General features: G+C 45.2%; 2 protein-coding genes across 3 annotated transcripts in view; one reads left to right on the top strand and one right to left on the bottom strand.

Moving 5' to 3' along the window:
- The window catches only part of Gys2 (glycogen synthase 2), a 37,503-nt gene extending 24,262 nt beyond the window's left edge, over nucleotides 1–13,241 (top strand). The window contains exons 12-17 of one of the 2 annotated variants that reach the window (XM_005072918.4): nucleotides 818–944; nucleotides 6,474–6,569; nucleotides 7,461–7,624; nucleotides 8,690–8,770; nucleotides 12,229–12,474; nucleotides 13,002–13,241. In XM_005072918.4, coding sequence (XP_005072975.1) covers nucleotides 818–944; nucleotides 6,474–6,569; nucleotides 7,461–7,624; nucleotides 8,690–8,770; nucleotides 12,229–12,459 — 699 coding nt within the window. In that variant the 3' untranslated portion in view covers nucleotides 12,460–12,474; nucleotides 13,002–13,241. Of the gene's footprint in view, nucleotides 1–817; nucleotides 945–6,473; nucleotides 6,570–7,460; nucleotides 7,625–8,689; nucleotides 8,771–12,228 lie in introns of both variants that reach the window. The other variant, XM_013115521.3, reaches the window with a different exon arrangement.
- Nucleotides 13,242–16,072: 2,831 nt separating this feature from the next.
- Spx (spexin hormone) lies at nucleotides 16,073–22,074 on the bottom strand. Its single transcript, XM_005072992.4, has 6 exons — nucleotides 22,069–22,074; nucleotides 21,655–21,735; nucleotides 21,480–21,537; nucleotides 20,775–20,837; nucleotides 19,146–19,229; nucleotides 16,073–17,383 (listed from the first exon to the last, which is right to left on the bottom strand). Exons 1-6 carry the CDS (start codon nucleotides 22,072–22,074, stop codon nucleotides 17,325–17,327), a joined length of 351 nt encoding a protein of 116 aa, XP_005073049.1. The 3' UTR covers nucleotides 16,073–17,324.
- Nucleotides 22,075–23,058: the final 984 nt, after the last annotated feature.

Raw genomic sequence — 23,058 nt, 5'->3', positions numbered from 1 at the left:
CCTCTCCTTTTCCCTCCCCTCCTCCCACACCCTCCCACCAACCCCCCCATTATCCCCTCATTTCCCCGGGGAGGGTGAGGCCCTCCATGGGGTGTCCATAGTCTGTCATTTCATCCAGGGCAAGGCCTAGACCCTCCCTCAAGAGTTCAGGGTGAGAGTGCATCTCTCATTGTTGGATGGGAGCCCAAAGTCCATTTGTATACCCAGGATAAATACTGATCTACTACCCAAGGCTCAATAGATTACCTAGGCCTCCTCACTGACACCCGAATTCAGGGGGTCTTGATCAGTCCCATGATGGATTCCCAGGCATCAGTCTGGGATTCAAGAGCTAACCCTTGTCAGGTCAGCTGTTTCTGGGGGTTAAACCAGCCCAGTCTTAACCCCTTTGGTCATCAGTCCTCCCTCTCTGTCACTGGCTTTCTTGAGTTCAGCTCAGCACTTAGCTGTGGGAGTCTGACTCTGCTTCTATCAGCCACTGAATGAAGGTTCTGTTTCCCAGACTCTCTGGCCATGGGATTGTAGGCTGGGACTCCCCAGATCTAAGTCTAAAATCCATATATGAGGGAGTACATGCCATGTTTATCTTTCTGTGATTGGGTTACCTCACTCAGGATGGTTTCTTCTAGTGCCATCCATTTGCCTGCAAATCTCAGGATTCCATTGTTTTTTTCTGCTGAATAGTACTCCATTGTGTGAATGTACCACATTTTCTCTATCCACTCTTCGGTTGGGGGTCGAAGGGTTTTTTGTTTGTTTGGTTGTTTTATGTTTTGTTTTGTTGCTATATTTTCTTCATTAGAACTTTCTCTTTTAGGTGATTTTACACCCAGAATTTCTGTCCTCCACCAGCCCCCTGCTACCCATGGATTATGAAGAGTTTGTCCGGGGTTGTCATCTTGGGGTATTTCCATCGTACTATGAACCCTGGGGTTACACTCCAGGTATGTGACATGTGCCGATTATGGACAGATTCTGATTTGCTTGCAAGTTATTTCAAGTGTGAGTATGCAATGTTAAAGTTGACAGGAAATCTCTACTGAGGCTTTGCTTTCTGGGTTCCTTTAAGGAGTGATTTGGGTTGGATCCATTCAGGCATCAATTTTATACTGCTCTGTAGATCCTAACCTAAGAGTGGGGACGGAACCCCTGTGACTGTGCTACAGTGGGGTTTGCTACCTCCTGAGCAGGCTAAGCCCATTGCTTCGTTGCATTCCAAAGAGGGAGCAGACGTCCTATGAGGATGGTGTGCATACTTTTTGGTTATCTCTATAGACCTCATTAATGTGAAACAGAAACTAAATAGACATGGTGTGAAAATTATTAGTCTTCCAATATGGTTCATTAGAAGCTGTCTCAGAAGAATGCAGTTAATTTTTAAAAATTTAATTGGATTTTGTAAAACAAAAGTCAGCCCTGAAAACACAGGCAGTATTAAGAAAGCATGGTGTTTAGTGGTGTGTAAGGTATTGTAGCTAATGCCATTATATGTTCAGGAACTCTACCACCTCCGTTTATTTCCTTTTTCAAATTGATAGTGAATTCTCAGATCCACTATTGGTCATTCTCTCTTCTGGTCCCTAAGTGGTATTGTTACCATTCGCGAGAGTGATGGATTTACCTTTGTACTTAAGTGTCTTTTTAAAAGGTAAACATGGGCTTGAGGTGTAGCTTAATGATGGAGCATGTGCTTAGAGTGTACAAGGCTGTGCCTCCAATCCCCAGCACCACTAAATAAATAATAAATAAAAAGCAAACAGTTTGCCAACAATCCAGTAAAAGGACAGGAATAGCTTTCCCATGTCTTGTTGGTAATAATAAATACCTTCCTGATCTAGGTAAATTCTACTTATTTTAAACAAAATGCTAAAAAAAATTGACCTGCAGCTTAAGGGACAGCAGAAGCCAGATAAAGGCTAAGTATTAGGTTGGATTGTTAAAGAGAAGAACTTCCACAGTATCCATATGTTTAAATTTTTTCATGTGTATAGTTGTTTTGGTTACATGTATGTATGTGCATACCATATGCATGTAATGCCTTCCGGAGCCAGAAGAGGATATCAGATACCCTGGACCTGGAGTTATAGATGGTTGTGAGCCACCATTTGGAGGCTAGGAACTGATCCCAGGGTCTCTGTGAGAGCAGTGTGTGCCCTTAACCACTGAGCCATCTCTCCAGATCCCATGTCTGTATTTTCATTCTAGTATTTAAATACAGCATCTAGAATTCCATAAGGAGAGAATACCATAACCATTAGAATATGAGCAGTACAAGTGTTGTAATTTAAAAAACGCTGCTAAGAGAATCTGCGCCATACAATAGGATTCATATAGGAGGGTTATTAGAAGAGGGGAAAGAAGGGGCAGAAACAGGGGCAGAGACTGGTCCCTGGGGACAAGAGTGGTGGAAGAGAAAGAGACAGGTAGGAGAGGAAGAGAGGGAGGGGGAGATAGAAAAAGATGGGAGGAGGTCAGGGCCCTTTTAAAAGGGAATGCAGTGACTGTGCAACAGGTGGTGCTACAGCTGAGGGTGTATCCTATTAGAAGCCCAAGGGCAGGCCAATACAGATGCCTGAATACAAACAATAAAGGCTCTGCAGCTGTTACTATTCAAGCCCAACAAATTACAACACATGGATTCTATAGTATTGGAATAAGCAAACTGTAAAGGATTTGCTTTTTGATCTTTCCTTTTTCTTCATTAGTATTTTCTCTTTTAGGTGATTTTGCACCCAGAATTTCTACCTTCCACCCATATAGTTAATCAGCAGTAGAAAATTATTAAAACATTAACAGACAAAATATAACTGTCAAATGTGAAATTTGACATAAAATGCATTTGTCTAGTTCTTTCTCCCTTGAAATTCTAAAACTTACTATTAGAGTCACATCTACATTGTTGAAATGTTTTCCTTTTTAGGAAATGTCCACAGAAAATATTTTAGTCACATATTTTATAAAAAGTTAAACAAAACACACATTTTGCTGATGAACCAAACACTTGTCATGCATCCCTGTTCCCATGATTCCTAGTGTGCAGTGCAGTTCTCCTGCAGCGTGCAGTGCAGTTCTCCTGCAGCGTGCAGTGCAGTTCTCCTGCAGCGTGCAGTGCAGTTCTCCTGCAGTGTGCAGTGCAGTTCTCCTGTAGTGTGCAGTGCAGTTCTCCTGTAGTGTACAGTGTAGTTCTCCTGCAGTGTGCAGTGCAGTTCTCCTGTAGTATGCAGTACAGTGTAGTTCTCCTGCAGTGTGCAGTGCAGTTCTCCTGCAGCGTGCAGTGCAGTTTTCCCATAGGGAGAGCTCTTGTGGATAGAGTAGGAAAAAACCAAATGCACGAATGACTGAGGGGACTGGGAGGACATTCCCCTCAGTGCAAAGATTGCTATCAACGTAACAGCTGCCTTTCCATTGAATGTTTGTTGCTGTTGTTGTTGTTTTGAGACATGGTTTCTCTTTGTAACAGCTCTGGCTGTCCTGGAATTCACTTTATAGACCAGACTGGCCCTGAACTCACAGAGCTCCACCTGCCTCTGCCTTCCACTGGCTGGGATTAAAGGCGTGCACCACCACCGCCAGGCAAAGCATCTTTTACTTAAGGCATTCTGCTTTTATTTTAAGCCTATGCGTGTTTTGCCTGTATGGGTGTCTGTGCACCACATGCTTGCGGTGCCCAGAGGCCAGAGAGGCGTGGATCTTCCAGGACTGAATTTACAGAGGGTTGTAAGCCACCATGTGGGAGCTGAAAATCAAATCCGGGTCCTCTGAAAGAGCAGCCAATGCTCTAAGGATGGAGTCATCTCTCCAGGCTCCCAACACTTCACTCCATAGGACCCCAAATTGTAGAGAAGGTTTACCTAATGTCTTAAGATAAAGGACAAAGAAGAACTTACGAGATAGAGACCAGGGAAGGGAGTTGTGTTAACATAGTTTTTCTGTACTTTTAAATTGACCAAAATTAGTATGTTAGTTTTTTTTTCTGTTGCTTTGATAAAATTCCGTGACAAACAAACAAATAAAAAACAGCTTAAGGAAGAAAGGTGTTTATGGGCGTTTGGTCCCAGCGATGTATAGTCTGCCATGACAGAAAAGATAATGGCAGCAGACACGGAAGGCAGGGAAGCTGGACTAGACGGTTGCATCTAGACTCAGGAAGAAGAGTCAGCAGGCAGTGGAGAGAGACTATAAAACCCAAAGCTCTCCTCCAGTGCGACTCCACCTCCTAGAGGTTTCACGGCTTCCCCAAATGCCACCACCAGCTGTTCAAACACAGGAGTCTGTGCGGCCATCTTATATTTAGACCACCAAAGAGACTCAGCCACCCTCCAAATTGATACTTGACAGAAAAGCAAGCCTTTCTGTGGTATAGATGAGCCTTCTCATAATATGTAACCTCTAATTTGTTTTTATAACGACAATACGATGCTGTTCTAACTATGGAAAGCATTCGCTGAGGCCAGCTACGCTGGATATTTTTCATTTCTTGTCAAATTGGAACAAGCTAGGTTTTGGGGAAGAGGGGACCTCGCTTGAGAACATCCCTCCATGAGATTGCCTTGTAAGCAAATCTGTGGGGGATTTCCTTGATTAATGATTGACCTGGGAGGACCCAGCCCACTGCGGGTGGTGTCACTCCTGGGCAATTGGGCCTGGGCTGTATGAGAAAGAACGCTGAGAACACCCAGAGGACAAAGCCAGCGAGCAGTGTTGCTCCATGACCTTCCTGCCTGCAGGTGCCTCCCTTCAAGATAGACCGTGAGACATAAGGTGAAACAAACACTTTCCTCCCCATTGTGGTCATGGTGTTTAGGACAACAGTAGATATCAAGCTAAGACACCAGCACTGAGCTTTGAGAAGGCCTAAGAAACACTTATTAAACTCATTCAAGGGACATGCATTGAATTTTCACGAGCCCCTGGCTTTTACTACAAAATACATTAGTGAATTACCTAATAAGAATGAAAGTAAGGGTTTTTGGAATCCCATGGTATTTTAGGCAAAATTTTGTGTATATGCATTATTCTAAGGAGGAGTTGCAAAATTTTCAGTAGATTTCAAAGAAGTTGGTGATCCCCATCCACACTCCTTCTGCCACATCCCTGAAAGTCAAAAACACTGCTGGGCAGCTGAAGAGATGAGCCAAGAGGAAGTGTTCACAAGCAGAGGAGACAAAGCCATGATTTAAGCTGAACTACACCACATGTAATAGCACGCCTCTTATATACGTCTCCATTCAAGAGCCAAGAGTATTTCTATAAATGTACATAACTTGTTTAAAATGTAGATGCCGGGAGGCAGAGGCAGGTGGATCTCTGTGAGTTCGAGGCCAGCCTGGTCTACAAAGTGAGTCTAGGACAGCCTCCAAAGCAATACAGAGAAATCCTGTCTCGAAAAACCAAAAAAAAAAAAAAAAGTAGATGCTGGGACAGGGAAATGGCTCAAGAGTTAAAGGGCTCAGATGTTGGCACAAGGACCAGCATTCAGATCCCCCAAACCCACCAAACACCTCATCAGACTGGCGATAAGCCTGTTCTTCCAACCGCAGAGGTAATAGGAAGGGGATACCCAGAGAAAGATGGCCAGCCATACCAGCCACATTGGCAAGCCCTGGGTTTGATGGGGACACCTTGCCTAAATGAATATGGTGGAGGACCAATTGAGGAAATTTCGCCTCCAAATAAATGTGTGCACACAGGTTCACACACTCACACACAAACGAACAAAGAAAAGTGTCGCTATCTTTGAAATAAAGTATTTTTAGAGATAGCTCAGATATTTTGTGGGAAGCAGGTTTTAATCAAAAGGCGAGGGAAGACTGAAACATGCCACGATTTCACTGCACCCTTAAGAGAGTAGCGGGGATTGCATAGAGGGGTAAGAGAGTAGCGGGGATTGCATAGAGGGGGTAAGAGAGTAGCGGGGATTGCATAGAGGGGTAAGAGAGTAGCGGGGATTGCATAGAGGGGTAAGAGAGTAGCGGGGATTGCATAGAGGGGGTAAGAGAGTAGCGGGGATTGCATAGAGGGGATTACGGTAGGGGAGAACCTGGCTGTGTCCAAGCACACACCCTAACCCCATGAAGTTGCCAGGCAGAGTCACAAGCTCAGAACGGAACGAGACTCAACCATAAAACAGGCAGCTGGGCTTGGGCAGCAGAGAGCAGCAGGTCCCAGCAAGGACTCTAGGACTGGATGTCTCACTTCAAGCCCCAGCTCCCCATGTCCCCCGATTCTATGAGGAGGCCAAGTGACATCAACTCCCCATGCTTTAATTTCTTCACCCGTCAGAGAGCGATGATGTCAGCATCCCTTCATGGGATGGGTGAGAGATTACATATGCACATAAAGGGTTTATACCATGCCTGGCAGGGAGTAACCGTCTACCACCAGGCAAACAGGACTTGTTTTCTCCACAAGCCTGTGAGCATTGAGAGTGGGGTCCAAAGCTCATTCTCTGTTCTTTGTCCATTCTCTGGCAGCCGAATGCACGGTCATGGGCATCCCGAGTGTGACAACAAACCTCTCAGGCTTTGGGTGTTTCATGCAGGAGCATGTGGCTGACCCTACTGCGTATGGTGAGTTCTTTCCCCATTGGGCCCTCAGGGTATTCACGGGATTTAATGCTAAAACTGTCCTGAAATGAAACTAAAGTTTATATTTCTCATTTAATAAAAAGTAAATTTAGTAGGAGATCCGTAGGGAAGAATATTCTTAGTACTGAATATACTGTTCCCAAGAATTGCAAAAGGGTGGAACTTGGGCAAACTTTGCCTTTAACTTATTTTTTGGTGATGGTGATAAAATGTTTTCCCTGAAGTCCTAGGAGCAATAGCTCAGTGGCTGTGGTCTTGGAGTATGCATATTGGTCAATCTATAGAGAATACGTTTAATCTTTTAAAGATCCATGCCAAGGTAGAAAAAAACCACCAACACTTTTTTAAAGACTGTAGGACGATTTGCATTTCACTGTGTATCAATCAGTTCATGTTGCCTAGCAACAAGAAAGTTCAATTCAGGATGTGTTCTCTGCCTACTTCTTAGCAGTTGAGTCTGCAGGGGGCAGCTCTCCTCTGCTAGTTCTCAGTGAGGCTGCAAGTGGGAGAGTGGGGGAAGAGGAGATGATACAGGTTCTGCCTGGTGTTGCTGGCTTGTAACAATTCCTAGAGAATTACTGACCCAGAGGGCTACATATCTTTTTTTAAAGGTAAGATCTGCTTTGTTGGCAGAGGGTCGACAATGATTTTTAATAATTAGAAGATCATAGAAAGCATACAGCCTTAGGAGGGGGAAAGACAGAGTGAAGGTGGTAGCTTAGGCAATTGCTGAAGACATGCTGGTTCTGGTCTTTGGTGGAACCTAGGTAATACGTTGGAAGTAAGTCACGTTCTGGTTTGTGTGCGTGTTCTCCAGGTATTTACACTGACAGAGTTGGAAGTCGGATTTTGATATATGTGTGTGCTCTCCAGGTATTTACATAGTCGACCGGCGCTTCCGATCTCCAGATGATTCTTGCAATCAGCTGACTCAGTTTCTCTATGGGTTTTGCAAACAGTCACGCCGTCAGAGAATCATCCAGAGGAACCGCACAGAGAGGCTCTCAGATCTTCTGGACTGGAGATACCTAGGCAGGGTGAGCAAGCACCTCAGGAGTAGGAGGAGCACGTTGGGATCACCTTGCACAGTGAAAACCTACAGTGAAAACCTTGCCTTTGGTTCCAATCTGTGTAAAATCAACTCAGTAGCACAGGTGCTGAAATCTCAGGGTGTGTCTCTGTGCTTTTTAACTGAATGTGAAGCCTCAAAGCTGTAAACCCAAGTCTTCTTGCAAGTCTGTCAGATGTAGCGCTTAGCTTGATGCATAAAGGCATGCAGAGAGGCTTTGTGGAGTTGAGGAAATGTTGAGAGCAAAGACCTTACTTGTTTTTCACTCCACGGATAATGCAATCGTATTTTTCAACAACGCAGGGTGGAAAGGACGTGGACACTATCTGTAAATGCAGCAAGTACAGGCAACGCCTCCACTCACTTGACCATAGGGGTGTAACGCAGGTGTCTACATATCTTAAAACTGAGTGATTTATTACTAAATGAAGCACCTTAGCTTTCCTGAAATACGCTTTTTGCATATTATTGAATTCTCCTGGTCAAGAATTGGTGTAGCCATCTGCTGAGTATCTACATCCAATAATGTTTGTGCTCAGCATGACCTAAGTAGTTAATGCCACTACCTCATTTGAACCAAGAACAGGAAGGCTGGGCCTTAGGTTCTGTTCTCTGCCTAGGTCTGGGCAAGATTAGTGTCTAATGTATCTCAATATCAAAGAATTGAAGCAATTTCCTGTCATGTTTATATCCAATCCAAAGCTCAACATGGCCACTGCAGTTGATATCCCTCAATATTTTGTGGTATTTCTGGGCATGTATGTTGACAGGTAATAGAGCTATAAATGGTCATTTCTTCTTTGATTCTCAAACTTGGGACATAGATTTCCCCACCTTCAAATATACAGCTAGTTATTGGCCAACGCAATGTCTGATACAGTAAACTATTACATGACAGCCCAGGATAAGTACAGTCTTACATAGCCGTTAATGTAGAGATAGATCTTTCAGGTTTAGAAAGATAGGACCTTGTATCCTTAACTCATTACTGAAGTAACATGTTTTAACATGTGAATTGGCTTTGTCTTGACAGTATTACCAGCATGCCAGACACCTGAGTCTAAGCAGAGCTTTTCCAGACAAATTCCATCTGGAGCCCACCTCACCTCCAACGGTAAATATTGAATGCTTTTTACAAAAATGACATTTCTTATTTGACAGTTCTAAGAAGACCTTTGATGCCAGCAGTATGCCTTTTGTGGTGTTGAATCAAAGTCAAGACTAGAGGCACACAAACCTAATGGCCGATTCACTCCACCAGATGGGTATCTCTTCATTACAACTCTCTCTGCCGTGGTGCTTGGGAAGCTCAGTTAGGCTCTCATTCTTCTGAGATGTTCAACAATAGAGTGGGTTGATTTACCAGGAGGTAGATTTGCTATCCAAGGAAGTGTTTGAATAGAAAATGGCCAACTTAGGAAGGGTAAAATAGAGCAAATTCAAGCTCAGAGGAGGAACTGGATCCCTCCATTCAGCATGGCCCACAGGAGTTTTTTTTTTCCAATATCCAACTAGACATCTCAGTCAATGAAACCACCACAGTTCACAATACTGTCTTCTAAAGATAGAGGAGAGGGCATACCTTGAAGCAGTGTAGACCCAGGCATTTCTCTTCAGCATCCCTGCTGGAATCTACACACTGATCCAAAGACTACATTTATTTTTAGCCTTGAATAAATCCAGGGACAGCCCCAGAGTGAAAATATGAGATCTGGGTGTCTCCACACTTGATATTGCAATACTGTGCAGTAGTGTACAAAGTTCACACAAGAACTGTGCAGTCAAATTTTGTTTTAACAACACAAAGAAAATCTTACCCTTTAAAAAAAAGTCTACAGTTTTGTGTTGGACCGCATTCATTATCATCCTTGGCTTCATGTAGCCCGTGGACGGCAGGTTGGCTACATCTGAGTCACCACTGTGCATAAGATCACCTTAGGGACATTCACATATAGTCCCAGTTACTCAGGAGGCTGAGTCACAAGAGTCATTTGGATTTGTGACTTCGAGACAACCATGGAGCAAGCCTGTCTTAAACAAACAAAACAAAACAAACAGAAAGACCCAATTTGCTCAAGGGCTCTGTGTCCTGAAGAAGTATCTTTTGAGCAAATGTGCACAAATTTCCACAGTATACGCAGTGTCAAGTGTTATCAATTTTATCACCCCCAGAAACTACCTGTCCCCACTAAGGACACACAAACCCCCTCAAATCCAGCTGCACTCTGATCAAGGGTCCTAGGGAGGGATCATTTTTACTAAAACAATTTTTATTAATAATGCAGTGACTAGCCCATCTAGATCGGATTTCTGGAGGAGATGTAGAAGGCAGGATGAGCCCCTAGATGAGGCAGGAGGATTCCCCTCTGCACATGCCAACCTCAGCTTTTACCATGCGGTCACTGAGAGATCTGGGTGCCTCATTCATCTAAAGGTACACATTTCACTCTCTAACTCAGCTCCATTCGCCCATTTATACTTCTAGTCAGTTAAGGAGTACTCAGCTCTTACTCTGTCGGGTCCTAAGTGCAAGTTCATCTCTTTCTAAAAAATTCCTTGATACTTTCGCAGATGTATTTAGATCACCCCCGTACCCCTCCCAACTTCATGTTTTCTCCTCCTCCTCCTCCTCTTACTACTTCTCCTCCTTCTGGCCCCCTGAGTTCAATTAGCACTGCATGTATTCCCATGGGTGTAGGGCACTAATAAGGATTTCACAGGAGAGGGCTGCAGCCCACCCCCAAGTGAGGAAACTGTCAGCAGTCAATGGCCAATGAGGGAGGAGGGGAGTGTCTGTCTTCTTTAGCAGACTCATGCTCCAGTTCCTATTTTGATTTCATGCAAAGTACTTGAAAGGACTGTGTGCGTGTGTATAACATAATGACAGCGTGCAAAAGTGACTGAGATGAAGTTGACCAATGGCTTTCAAGCACATGTACTCCTACAAGCAGGGATGCTGGGGTGCGTTCCAGGCTGTGTCTTTGGTGTCATTGTGATCCAGGAAGCACAGTTGGTGCTGAGCATGGATTTGCAAAGTGAGCTTTCTCAATGACTCCGGGTAGCTGGGCGGCGTCACTTATACCATGTGGTGTCTATCACTATGTAAAATGATACCATTGGTACAGTCTCAGGAACACAAACTAAAAGTATGCAATTAGTACATTCTCACCAATCAGTTGAGGTCACCCAGCCGGGATTCTCCCTAGTGGTGTGTGTTGGTGACCTATTTAGCTGCCCATGTCCCAGAACTTTCTGGAAATATCTGAAAGATGACAGAGAAACTTGTGTGCCCGTTGGGAGGAAAGAAAGACCCTGGGGTTGTCACAGACCTGGCACTAAATTTCGCTGTACCACTCACATGCCGTGGCTTCTAGAAAGTCATTTGCTGTTCCTTTGTCTCTTTCCCAGAGAGGAAGCAGGAAGAACAAATTTATGATGATATTATTAGAATATCAAATTATACAGTGTATAATTATATACAGTTATTATAGACAATAGATATAGCCCTTGGTATATCTTAGTGCTTAATCAAAGGTAACTGCGTGTTTAATGAGTCTATTTTAAATGGTATGTTTAATGAGTCTGTTTTAATGTTGGCAGTACCAGTGTCAGAGTTCACGAGCACATGAAGGATAACAACAGAGTACCTAAAAGCAGTCAAATTAGCATCTGTACTGTCTGTGTCACTGAAAACCAGGAAGTCAGGGCTGGCGAGGTGGCTCAGCAGTTATGAGTACTTGCTGCTCTTCCAGAAAAACTGAGTTGACTTGCCAGCACTCCTCATGGAGTAATGGCCTATTAATTTAGCACCAAGAAATCTGATGCTCTCATCTGGTATCTGTGAGATGTGTGCACGTGTGTGTGTGTGCCTTCACATGTGTTTGGATGTGTTAAACCTAAGCTGATTTGGAAAAAGATAAATCACGTGTATAGCATGTACTGTGCACACGTGCACACACACACACACACACACACACGAATGTAATAATGTAATTAGAAATCTTAAAAGACCATTATATTAAAAAGAAAAGAAGCCAGGGGTTGGTGGCACACGCCTTTAATCTCAGCCCTTGGGAGGCAGAGGCAGGTGGATCTCTGTGAGTTCTAGGCTAACATAGTCTACAGAGCGAGTTCCAAGACAACCTCCAAAACCACAGAGAAACCCTGTCTCGAAAAACCAAAAAAAAAAGAAAGAAAGAGAGAGAGAGAGAGAGAGAGAGAAGGAAGGAAAGAAAGAAAGGGAGAGAGAGAGAGAGAGAGAGAGAAGGAAGGAAGGAAGGAAAGAAAGAAAGAAAGAAAGAAAGAAAGAAAGAAAGAAAGAAAGAAAGAAAGAAAAGCCACCCAGGTATGGTGGCTCACGTCTTTAATCCCAGCACACTGGAGGCAGAGGCAGGAGGATCTCCATGAGTTTGAAGTCATTGTGAGTCTACATTGTGAGTTCCAGGGCAGTTAGGGCTATATAGAGAGACTGTTTTAAAAAACAATAAGAGAGAGAAAAAAACAAGAAAACCAACAAAAAAGAGAACACCTAGAAGTCTCTTTGAACATTTGCGTCTTCTTTTTCTTCGGCAGACGGATGGGTTTAAGTACCCCAGGCCCCCGTCAGTACCACCATCTCCATCGGGATCTCAGACCTCCAGCCCTCAGAGCAGCGATGTGGAAGATGACAGAGACGAGGATGAAGATGAAAGATACAATGAGGAAGAGGAGGCCGAGAGGGACCGGTTAAACATCAAGTCACCCTTTTTCCTGAACCACATACCAAAGGGGAAGAAAAAGCTCCACGGGGCATATAAGAACTGATCCAGAGTGAGCAAAGTAAGAATGACTCTGGGAGAAAGTGAAAATGCTTGATTCCTTTTCCTTCTGAAAATCACAATCACAATGGTCTCTGCCCGTAAAGAATGGCGGCGATTACGTCTTGTAATTTGGAATACAACAATGTTGTATTGTATGGCATTACTACGTTTTAATCTTCAAGTCTTGTCCCCGCAAATCTAAAGATGAGGAGAGTTTTTAAAGTGGCAGGACCAGAGGCATTTTAAAGATGGGCAATTTAGTTGGAGATGGTGACTCATACCCATAATTTTAGCATTCAGAAGGCTGGGACAGGAGGTGCCAAGGCCAGACGGGGTTAAAGAGTGAGACCCTACATTAAAATGGTTAATGTAAGTGATAAGAAAATTCAAAAATCATAATCCTTTGATTAATTTATGAAGCTTGCCTCTTCCTGAAAAGATTAAATCTGAACTATGATTGTGTGGCTCACGTATTTTAGATCAGCAAGACTTTGTTACTCATTTGTCATTTGAATTAAAGCCATGGGTTTCTATTTTGTTCTGCAGATGACTGTCAAAATCCACAAGAAAACAAACTACCCCACATCCATATTCTGATGTATGCCAATGGATATTTACTACATGATGTCTGGCATCTAGAATTTGTGTTCAAATCATTGATAATAAGATGTTACCACCAATGTATGTTACCTTATTGTAACAGTACTTTAGTTGTTTAAATGGAAATTTCAATATTTTATAGATAATAAGTTGCCAAATCCAAGTGAATAAATGTGTCACTATAGATTTTATTTTCTTTGATAGTATCTTGCTTTAAATGTTTCAGATATCAAAATAACATGTGTGAAGCACTTGTCATGCATAGTACCTAGCATATTGAAAGGAATCTGGAATCTATCTCTCTTTGTTTCTGAGAAAGGGTTTTCTGTGTAGTATTGGCTGTCCTGGAACTCCCTCTGTAGACCAGGCTGGCCTCGAACTCACAGAGATCTGCTTCCCAGGTGCTAGTATTAAAGGTGTGTGCCACCATCAGCCAGATGAAAGGGACCCTTTAAAAAGAATTACTGAAACTGTAGAAAAAGTAGAAATCTACTTAAATTCAGGAACTGTTTCTCTAACATATTCTGTAATGTATTTAAGGGGATAGTTGAATGATTGCAATAAGCAGGATTATATTGCAAATGTAATGAACTAAATTGACTAAACACTAACAATAGAACCCTGATTTACCCCATGGTTCATTTTTTCATAACTGACTAGCCATCCACTGTGTCCCGCCTACCGCAGAGTGATCACGCTGATCGTCGTATCAGTTGGCCTTGCTCTGAAAATGCTCTGTAGATGAGTTGGTCTTCTTAGAGCTGGGTTGTTGAGAGTAACAGTGAAAAAGACACCATGTCACATGGTTGAAAACAAGGGTAGGCTCCTCTTTTGCCATGGAGAAAGCAGAAACACGAATGCAAGCAATGACTCAAGCCAATGTAGAAGATAGTTGTAAGTTCACCTTTTTATACACATCAGGAAGGAGGAACATGAATCTTGCTAAAAAAAAACCCTGCAATATGATAACACTAGGACACTAGGAACAATGGCCTTTGTAAGGTGTCTAGGCTGTGAGGGCATGGTCCTTGGGAATGAAGTTGTGACCTTAGAAAAGGGACCCCACCCTCTCAGCTGGGGATAGTAGCTTAGACATAGACTGCTTGTTCAGTTGCATGATGCTCGGGGCTCAATACACAGTAGCAAAGTAAGAAGAGAGGAAAGACATAGAATAAAGAAGGAAGGGAGGGAGCTACAGAGGGAGGAAGAAAGGAAAAGGGGAGGAGGGAGAGGAGGAGGAGGAGGAGGAGGAGAAGGAAGAAGAGAGGCCCCAGGGAGTGGCTTTATGGAGGCCCAGCAAGGAGCCACCTATGGGAAAGCAGCTTCACCAGACAGGCATTCTGCCAACATGTTGATCTGACATTTCCAGAACTCTAAGAGGCAAGTCTGCTTCAGTTATACTGCCAGTGTGGGGCATTTTGTTTCAGCAGTCAGTCCCAGCTAACTGAAACCACCACCCTCCTGTGGCAAAGCCAAGGTGAACAGAGATGGCGTTATGCATGCATCTAGGAACTGTAGGACTTACAAATGTGGTGCTGGTGGCTTTTCAGGTCGCAGGGAGGACTGTTCTTGAGGAAATCCAAAGAGGCCTCATAGGGGGAACCCAAGTTTCTATGAAGTAACATGGTGACATGGCTGTGTCGCCGTGCAGCGATTTTAAGACTCAAACGAAATGAGAGATGGACTCTTCCTAGAAGCGTTAGCCACTGGAAAGACGGGACTGAACGGAGCTGCATTGCCAGCTCTACTTTTACCCAAGGCCAAGATAAAACAATGAGACTCAAGGCCTCTAACATGCACCCATTTCTATGCTTTTCACCAAGTAGAGGGGGTGTGGACCCACACTAATCCAGGCAAAGCAGAGCCCCTTTGCCCTTGTCTGTCCTATTTCAGTTACAATGGTGTCGGGGTTTGGGGAGACATCTACCAGAAACACAGAGAGAACAACCAAGAGTCAAGACTGAAGATGAGGGGGAGAGAGTAAAAAGGACGACATCCTGCGCAGAAAGGGGCCGGAAATCCCACAGAAGACATGGTCCAGCACACGACACGCGTTGATATCAGCAACTTCCAACTGATAACATGAGTCTCATAAGGAAAACAGTTTTGATCTGCGACCTTGCTCATTTCAGTTTGTATAAAGGTAGAAATAAAGAGACTCGAGAACACACCCTGTTCTGTGTGGAAGGCGGTCTTCCCACCTGTTCCTCCTGGAATCCGCTTGCTATTGGGGTAGTGTTGGAGGGTGGGCCTTCTAAGATGAGATTAAAGCCCTTGGCTGTGAAGCTCAGTGATGGACGCTGATCACGCACACTGCCTGCATCAAATTCCCACTATAAGCAAAATCCCAAAAAGGGGCCAGATCATCGGAAGTGATTAATGCAGTTCTTTGCAGGCTCAGGAACCGGGCCGTTACGCTGGAGTATGTTACTGTGAAGCGTGACGTCTCCTCCTGTTGTTCCCTTTCTCTTGTGTTCTGTTACCCTCGCTTTTCTTCCAGGCTGCAAACAGCACCGGGTTCTCCAAACCACCAGAGAGATGCCAGCCTTCCCAGCCTTCCAAACCCTGAACCAAAATAGATGTCTTTACGAATTACCCGGTCCCAGGTAACCTGCTATAGCAATGAAAACCCAACAGACACATCCTACGAGGGTTGGACAGTTTTTCCAAGTGGAGAGAGGGAGCCATGTGACCATCCAGCGCCTCTACATGAAGAACACTTAGAGAGTGTGATGGGGGCACCCCAACAGCTGGTTACTTAGACAGCGTCTTAAAACGGCAGCCATGAGAAGTCCCACTCCAAGAGCTAGATGCTAAAGACACCCTTGGAAAAAAGAAACTATTTACATGACCAAGCCATACCCGGTGTACCCATTCACTAGCTCGATAAGTTGAATATAGGACTCTAGTAAAACAACTTTTTAAGTCAAGTCATGACTAGTGACAAGTGCCTATGATAATGCCGCACAGTTTCTAGTTCTTGGAAAGTTTTGGGAGGGGCAGAAGCCAATAGTATATTAATTTAATATAGTTTTATTACTTAATTGTGAAGAGAGATGCAGACAAAACATATACACATGGTTTTAATTACTTAACACAGCCCAAGTCAGAATTACAGATTACAGATGTTCACATAAAGATATTCTGTAGCTAGGAAGCAATAGAATTACAGATTACAGATGTTCACATAAAGATATTCTGTAGCTAGGAAGCAATAGTTGTGAGGTGGGGGTGATAAGAATCAACACTTGTCAGTTGCTATGGTTAACAACTCTGAATTGATTAGGTAAAAAATACCATGGTGATCAGGCTGTAATTCCAAGTAGTTATTTTGCCTGTTGTAGGGATCTCATCCCCAAATTCCCCCACTCTGTGTGTGTGTGCGTGTGTGTGCATGTGTGTGTGTGCGCACGCGAGTGCACACGCCTGAACTTGTGTTTAGATTTGGAAATGGGTAAATCACGCATATGGAATACACTCGTGTCATGGGAGTACCTTAATGTAAAGTCATGGTGAAGTCTCTTTCAGCCACAGAAATTAGAGTACCTCAACAGGGTACCTTTGTGTGGCATATGCTCTGCCAAACTCCATCTCCATCTGTTTATGCCAGTGACTTTCAGGTCCAAGTTTCTAAGTGGACTTCAGTTAGATCCCCTAGGAACACAAGGAGGCGCCCAGCCCTGGGTCTTCACTGACCTTCCAAGGGGTTCGGGACCATGCAGGTTCCCCTGTCTAAACAGCAGTAGATAACACCCGTTTCCATGGATGCTTTATCCCACGCATCCTCTCCCCACCTTCCTCCTTAACTGACTTCTCTAGAGGAGCTACAGAAAGATACCCGCTGCTCCGTACACAGAAAGCCCTGCCGTGCCTGCCTTCTCTCTTACTGGGAACGAGAAACGGGGAACAGGAGAATTGCTGCGAGTGATGCCGAAAGGGGTGACGGGCTGAGAAACAAACTGCCGAGATCCAGACAGCGCCCGACTGCAGGGAAAAGAGCGCACATTTCTGAGTCCCCAGCCTTGGCATTCTAAAGGCCATATAGAATCCAGGCCTGCATCAGACACAGGTGATGCGAACCCAAAGCGGGGAACGAACTTGGCGGCGTTCCAGCGAAGAATTTCACGCGTCTTTTGCTCCTGGAAGAGTAATCCTAGAGGCACAGGGGTCTAAGGTTACAGGTGTGGAAGGAAGGGTGCACGGGTCCTAGTCCTGGGGCTGTGGTTTTTACATGGACAGAAGTACACTTGAATGTGCCCTGGTGCATTTTCACCAGCTCAGCAGTCTGTCTTCGAGGAATTCACTTTGGTCGAAATTCCCTCCCTCATCTGTAAGAAGGAAAGAAAGAGAGAGAGAAAGAAAGAAAGAGGGGGAGAGAGAGAGAGAACATAGTAAACTCTCACATGCTTGGTTTTAGAGAGAGAAAAAGAACCTCAAGAAATATGTGTTTGACTCCTAAAGTTAAATCCATTCATGGTCTATGCTACTAACAGTTCTTTTACAAATTGGATTTTGATTTGTTTGGCTTTAGAAATGCCCCCTCACATTGGAACACAGCTGGTAATTCACATTTTATATCCAAACATCTGTATATCTGAGGACGACCTGGAACTTCTGACCCTCTTGCCTCCATTTCCCAAGTGCTGGGATCACAGATTTTATATCAAGATGATGCTTTATGCTGTACTGGCTATTGAACCTAAAGACTTGGTTATTGTTTCACACCCTGAAGTTAAAACGGTCACTTACACACAACATTCTCTATTATCCAGCTTCCTCTCACTTTTCCTATGCCCAGCTGATGATGTCTACTCTTTTTTGTTGTGCTTGTTTGTTTGTTTTTCGAGACAGGGTTTCTCTGTATTGTTTTGGAGGCTGTTCTGGAACTAACACTTGTAGACCAGGCTGGCCCCGAACTCGCAGAGATCCACCTGCCTCTACCTCCCGAGTGCTGGGATTAAAGGCGTGCGCCACCAACGCCCCGCAATGTCTACTCGTAATAATAGGATTGGGACTGGAGAGATGGACTCAGTCAATAAAGCACTCATGGAGATCTGAGTTCAGATCCTCAGCACTCAGATGAAAGATCCAGACATGATGACACATGCCAGCAAACCCCACTGGCGGGGTATGGAGACAGGCAGGTCTCTAGAAGTCCACCCACCAGCCAGATAGATGAATCAGTGAGTCCCAGTTCAGTGAGAGACCTGTACTAAAGACCAAAGTGGAAAATGACAAGACATCCAGTGACAACATCTGGTCTCCACACGCATTCACACATACACACACAAATACGCACATATTGCATAGACACATACTATACACCTCATTACAATGGGTCCCTAGAGTGGTAGGACCATCCCTGTATCACGGTCACATAGCTAGTAAAAGTTGGTGGAGCTAGGATGTACACTCAGTTCTGTGAACTTCCAAAGACCTAGCTGATCCCTTACCAAGATGTCTCAGTTCTGCTAGGACTTCCACGCCACACGGACAGAATGGCTGGTTGCAGGTTATATCCACTCCTGGCTTAGAAGAAGCCAGATGGGAGGGAGAAAATGACACAGACCATGCAGCCAAAGCTTACCCTGACTTTGGGGGAGCCATATCCACGGCTGTGTGCACAACTGTAAAAGGATTGGGGATCCGTACTTCCGTTTGACTTAATCTTCAATGTGAGCAATTGGATTTTGATTATTTCAACTTTTTTTTGGCTTTAGTGTTTTCAATTATAAAACAATAAAACTGGTTGGAGCTCCTTCAGTTTTAACTGTTGGGTGGAGGCAGGAGGATAAGGACTTCAAGGCCAACCTTTGCTACTTAGGGAATTCGAGGCCAGCCTGGGATACATAAGACACTGCATTTAAAAATAAAGAAACAAATAAATGTTGTTAAGATGGGTGATGGGTCATGAAATTCACATACCATTCCCCACTCTCATCAAGGTAGTATTTTTCGTATTCTTGGGACTAATTATACTGGGAAGTACATTGGCTTCTACTGAACAAGCGTTTCTGTGGGTCTGAGGAGGGGCTCGGCAGGAGTCAAAGCTCCTGAGTCCAGAACGGAAAGAAGTCACCGCACTTGTACCTTCTTGTGGTTTCTGCAACGAAGCCAGTAGCAGGGCTGCAGCCTCTGGGAGAGTCAGAAGTTGAAGATTTGGGTTTCGTCTTTCTGGAGAAACAGAAGTGTACACAGCCTTGATAATCATATAAACAAAGCAGCATTTAAATATTAGTGTCAACCAAACATTGTAAATAAAATTAGCCGTGCGTGAGCCCACACACATGGAGGTCAGAGGTCTACTCTGGGGAGTCTCCTCTATCCTTGCATATGTGGGTTGGAGGGACTGGATTTAGGTGGTAAGCTTTGGTGGTGGGTGCCTTCACCTGAAGACAGGTCTCATTGGCCTCATGGTGATCGTCATAAGTTGAGATGTCATATTTCTCTTGGAAATGACTTCCGATTGTTCTTGCTGTGTTTCTGCTTGGGGATGGAAGAGGAATGTACACCTTATTCTAGGGAGTGTGTTGCGAAAGGAAGATGGAGTAGGGCAGTCCCTGCAGCTTTCCCTCTTCCGGGCTTAGCAGGGAGTGAATTTCCCCCTCACTGCTCAGAACTGTTGTCTGGCCAAGAGATCCTGGAATGATTCCATTGGAGCCTGAAATTTCTACTTTCCAGCGACTGAATCAGTTTGAGACGAACATCTACATTCTGGGCTACACACAGGTAATAAGCTGACTGAGGATGCTTTTGCTAGACATTCAGGGCTGTTTCAAATTCCTTAAACTCCATGTTTAGTCCACTACGGGTGAAGGCTTCCTCACTGTGCTGCACCTCAAATTTAAGTGGCCAGATGACACAGTCCCAGTTTTATGCAGACATGGAGTTTAGATGGAAAAAAGAGAAAGAGAAGACACATATTTCACCCTCACAAAATAAGATGGATCACACTGCAGAACTTGAGGAACAGAAACGGTAGCTTGTGAATCGTCTGCTACGGGTATGTTCAGCAGTGTTGAAGATTTCTCAAATGCTAGCTTTTATTCTTAGCATTTGTACACAAGATTTTACTGAAATCGATTTTTCTTCCTGTTAAACTGCAATGACATGGAGTTCATCAAAGAAAATGTTCTTGTCTCCCCTCTCTCTTTCTTCCTTCCTTCTTTCCCTCCCTCCCTCCCCCCTTTCTCTCGTTCTTTCCTCCTCTCTCTCCCCCTCAGAGTTTTAAGCATCATTTCCATGCTCTCTCTCTGCCCCCAACTCTTCCTATGCCCCTTTTCAAATTCATAAATTTTTCTTTATTATCTCCCCCCCCCCCAGTCATCTGGTGTTAACTCATGTGTACAAATAATTCAGGACTGACCATTTGGGGTTGGATAATTTAACCCGGAGCTTGTCCCTGGAGAAAACTGATTCCCGCCTCAGGCATCCATTTTTTAATGACCCTGTTTGTCTAAAAACCTTTTAGTAGCTGTTTTTTAGTAATTTAAGAGGGGGGTACATTTGAATCTTCTAAGTCATTCCTTAATAGTAATTAGGAGGAAAAAGAGCAAGGCTCTATCCATAAACACACCAGTGGGCTTCTTGAACCAGCACCGTCTCTCTGTGCTCTGCCTGCACTGATGGGGGCACCGGCCTCCCCAGCTGCCTTCTGGGGTGGGGTGGGGTGGGGTGGGAGCGGCGCAGGTGGAGCCCCCGCCCGCAGCGCTCACCCACCTGGAGGCGGCCGGTCTGCGAGCTCCTTCCGGCGGCTCTGGTCGGAGATGAAGCGGCGGCCCTCTGCGGGGGAGACACGGGCTGAGCTCGGACCGCCGGACCCGGGCCAGGGGAGACCACAGGTCGGGGCCTGGGAGGGCGACCCTGCCTCGGAGCACAGCCCAGCCGGGTTCGCGCATCCCTCTCCCTTCCCTTCCTCCTACCCCTACCACGCCAACTCCTAACTTTTTTTTCCTTTGTCAAGTTCATTCGTTGCTCCTTCAGCCCCAGACACACTGCTTGCACAACAAACAACAAAAATCCCAGTAGTTCTCTCGTTTAACCAAGCACCCCTCCTCCATCCTTCCTTATTTCCCTCTCTCCTTCCCTTCCCTCCCCCTCTCTCGATCCCTTCTCCTCTCTCTCCCCTCCTTTCTTCCTCCCTCCTTCCACCGGCCCTGACAGGATCGTACTGTGATCTGGAACTTACTATGTAGCGCAAGCTAGCCTCGCACTCGCAGGAATTCTCCTGCCTCGGCTTCGAGAGTGTTGGGGTTAGAGCTGCGTTCCCCGACAGCGAGTTTCGGGCCGTCAAGGCATCGTCCTCCGTCTCGCCTAACCTGGCTTACCGGTTCTGTATTGCCTGAGCCCCCCAACTGTTTCCCGGAGCCAACCGCTACTCTCTCCCCAGGCTCCTGCTCGGTGAATAAAGAGTCTGGGACTCACGTGCACCCTTCAGGTAGAGCATAGCCTGGGGAGTCCAGTTCCTCCTCTCGAAGAGTCTCTGCAGCCAAGAGAGGAGAGAAGAGAGTTGAAGCAGGGCGGCAGAGGGGGCAGGAAGAAAAAGCCAAGAGGTGACACAGTTCCCACCGGGGCTGTGCTCTCCTCCGCCTGCGATTACCTGTGGAGCTCCGCTGGCGTTTCCCAGGACAGACAGCGCCAGGAGAAGGGCCAAGGCTGTCACCACCAGGCTGCTGGGGCCCTGCAAGAAACATAAACCAAACAGGTCCGTCTGAGTTTCCCAGGATTTTCTGCCTTCTCCTCAAACCAGACATCAAGCTCTTCACTTCCGTGTATGATCCCACCTTCTAGATAATCCACGCAGAGTTAATTTCAAAAACTAGACACAGGATTTTTTTTTCTTAACTTCACCCAAATAAAGAATTGGGGAATAAGTTATTTCACTCAGCAAAGACAAAGGGTTTCCCTGTTTGGATGTGTATTCTTCCATTGCCCTGTAGCTGAAATACTCAGTAAATACAACCTAGGCAGAGAGGCAAATGCTTGGCAAACGCCGGGGTCTGCTGCGGCTTACCTTCATGTTCTGGTCCTTTCCAGAGCCGACAGGTGCACTGTCCCTGTACCCGCCAAGCCTGGTAATCCTGTTGCAACCTAGGCCTTTAAAAACTCAGTGTGAGCCTGCACAGGGGAGAGGAGACCACGGGGCAGCTTGTCAATCTTCAGAACTGAGCCGATCTGATGACTCCTCTGGGGAGATCTGGTTGGCAGAAACAGGACACTGATTGATGAGCGGATATCGTTTGTTTAGGGACTGATCACACCAGCCAGGAGACGTTCTGACTGGACCAGCATCATCATCGCCTTTGTTTTTCCTGTTAGCCACCCCACGAGTTCCATCCCCATCCCTATTAATGAAAACAAACGGATAACACAAGGAGCTGTGGCTGAAGATGAATCACCCCGGTGAACACGGAAAGGTTAGGGGACCTCAGAGGAACTTGACATCAGCCGTTTGCCCAAGCATCCGTGTCCAGCCAATGATTTAACAAGTATGTGTTGACTGTCCGTCCACACCCCCCCCCCCGTCTGACAGATTCCCCCTCTAACTGCAGCATCCCCCTTGGCCTCAAGGTGCTCTTCTAGTTAGAGGGGGAGAGCGTGAAATTCAAAGGGGCTTAGAAGGATAAGATTCCTGGGGTTTTGGAGTTGGCATTCAGGTTACTCACTGCAGTCAAATGAAAAGGAATGCAGAGAGAAGACAGCAAACAGCTTGGCTTATTTGAGGGGGAGAAGGCAGTCACACCGTGGGGGTACAGGGGGGCGTGCTTGGCACTGGTTAGTACCTGAGAAGATGTGTTGGGAGGCTGGAGTGTCAAAGGATGGAAAGTGAGGAACCATTTTGGAGGTGGACAATACAGGGCCTGTGGGTAAACCAGAGAGTGTGAGAAACAGAAACCAGTCAAGCGAGGGTGCTGCTTAGATTTTTGGCTCCAGCATGGAGCCATGAAACAGTTTACAGGAGCGACAGAGACTTCCCAAGGAAACAAGTCATGAACGCGCAGAA

Source organism: Mesocricetus auratus, unplaced genomic scaffold (genome assembly GCF_017639785.1).
Source record: "Mesocricetus auratus isolate SY011 unplaced genomic scaffold, BCM_Maur_2.0 Super-Scaffold_100001, whole genome shotgun sequence".
Lineage (NCBI taxonomy): Eukaryota > Metazoa > Chordata > Mammalia > Rodentia > Cricetidae > Mesocricetus > Mesocricetus auratus.
The sequence above is the reverse complement of the archived record's forward strand: the minus strand, read 5'-3'. Positions and strand labels throughout refer to the sequence as shown.

Coding starts and splice junctions, on each gene's coding strand:
- Spx (XM_005072992.4), bottom strand. Junction 21,538..21,654: donor ACGCCAGCGGAGCTCCACAG/GTAATCGCAGGC, acceptor TCTTGGCTGCAG/AGACTCTTCGAGAGGAGGAA. Junction 19,230..20,774: donor CGCAGACCGGCCGCCTCCAG/GTGGGTGAGCGC, acceptor CTGTTTCTCCAG/AAAGACGAAACCCAAATCTT.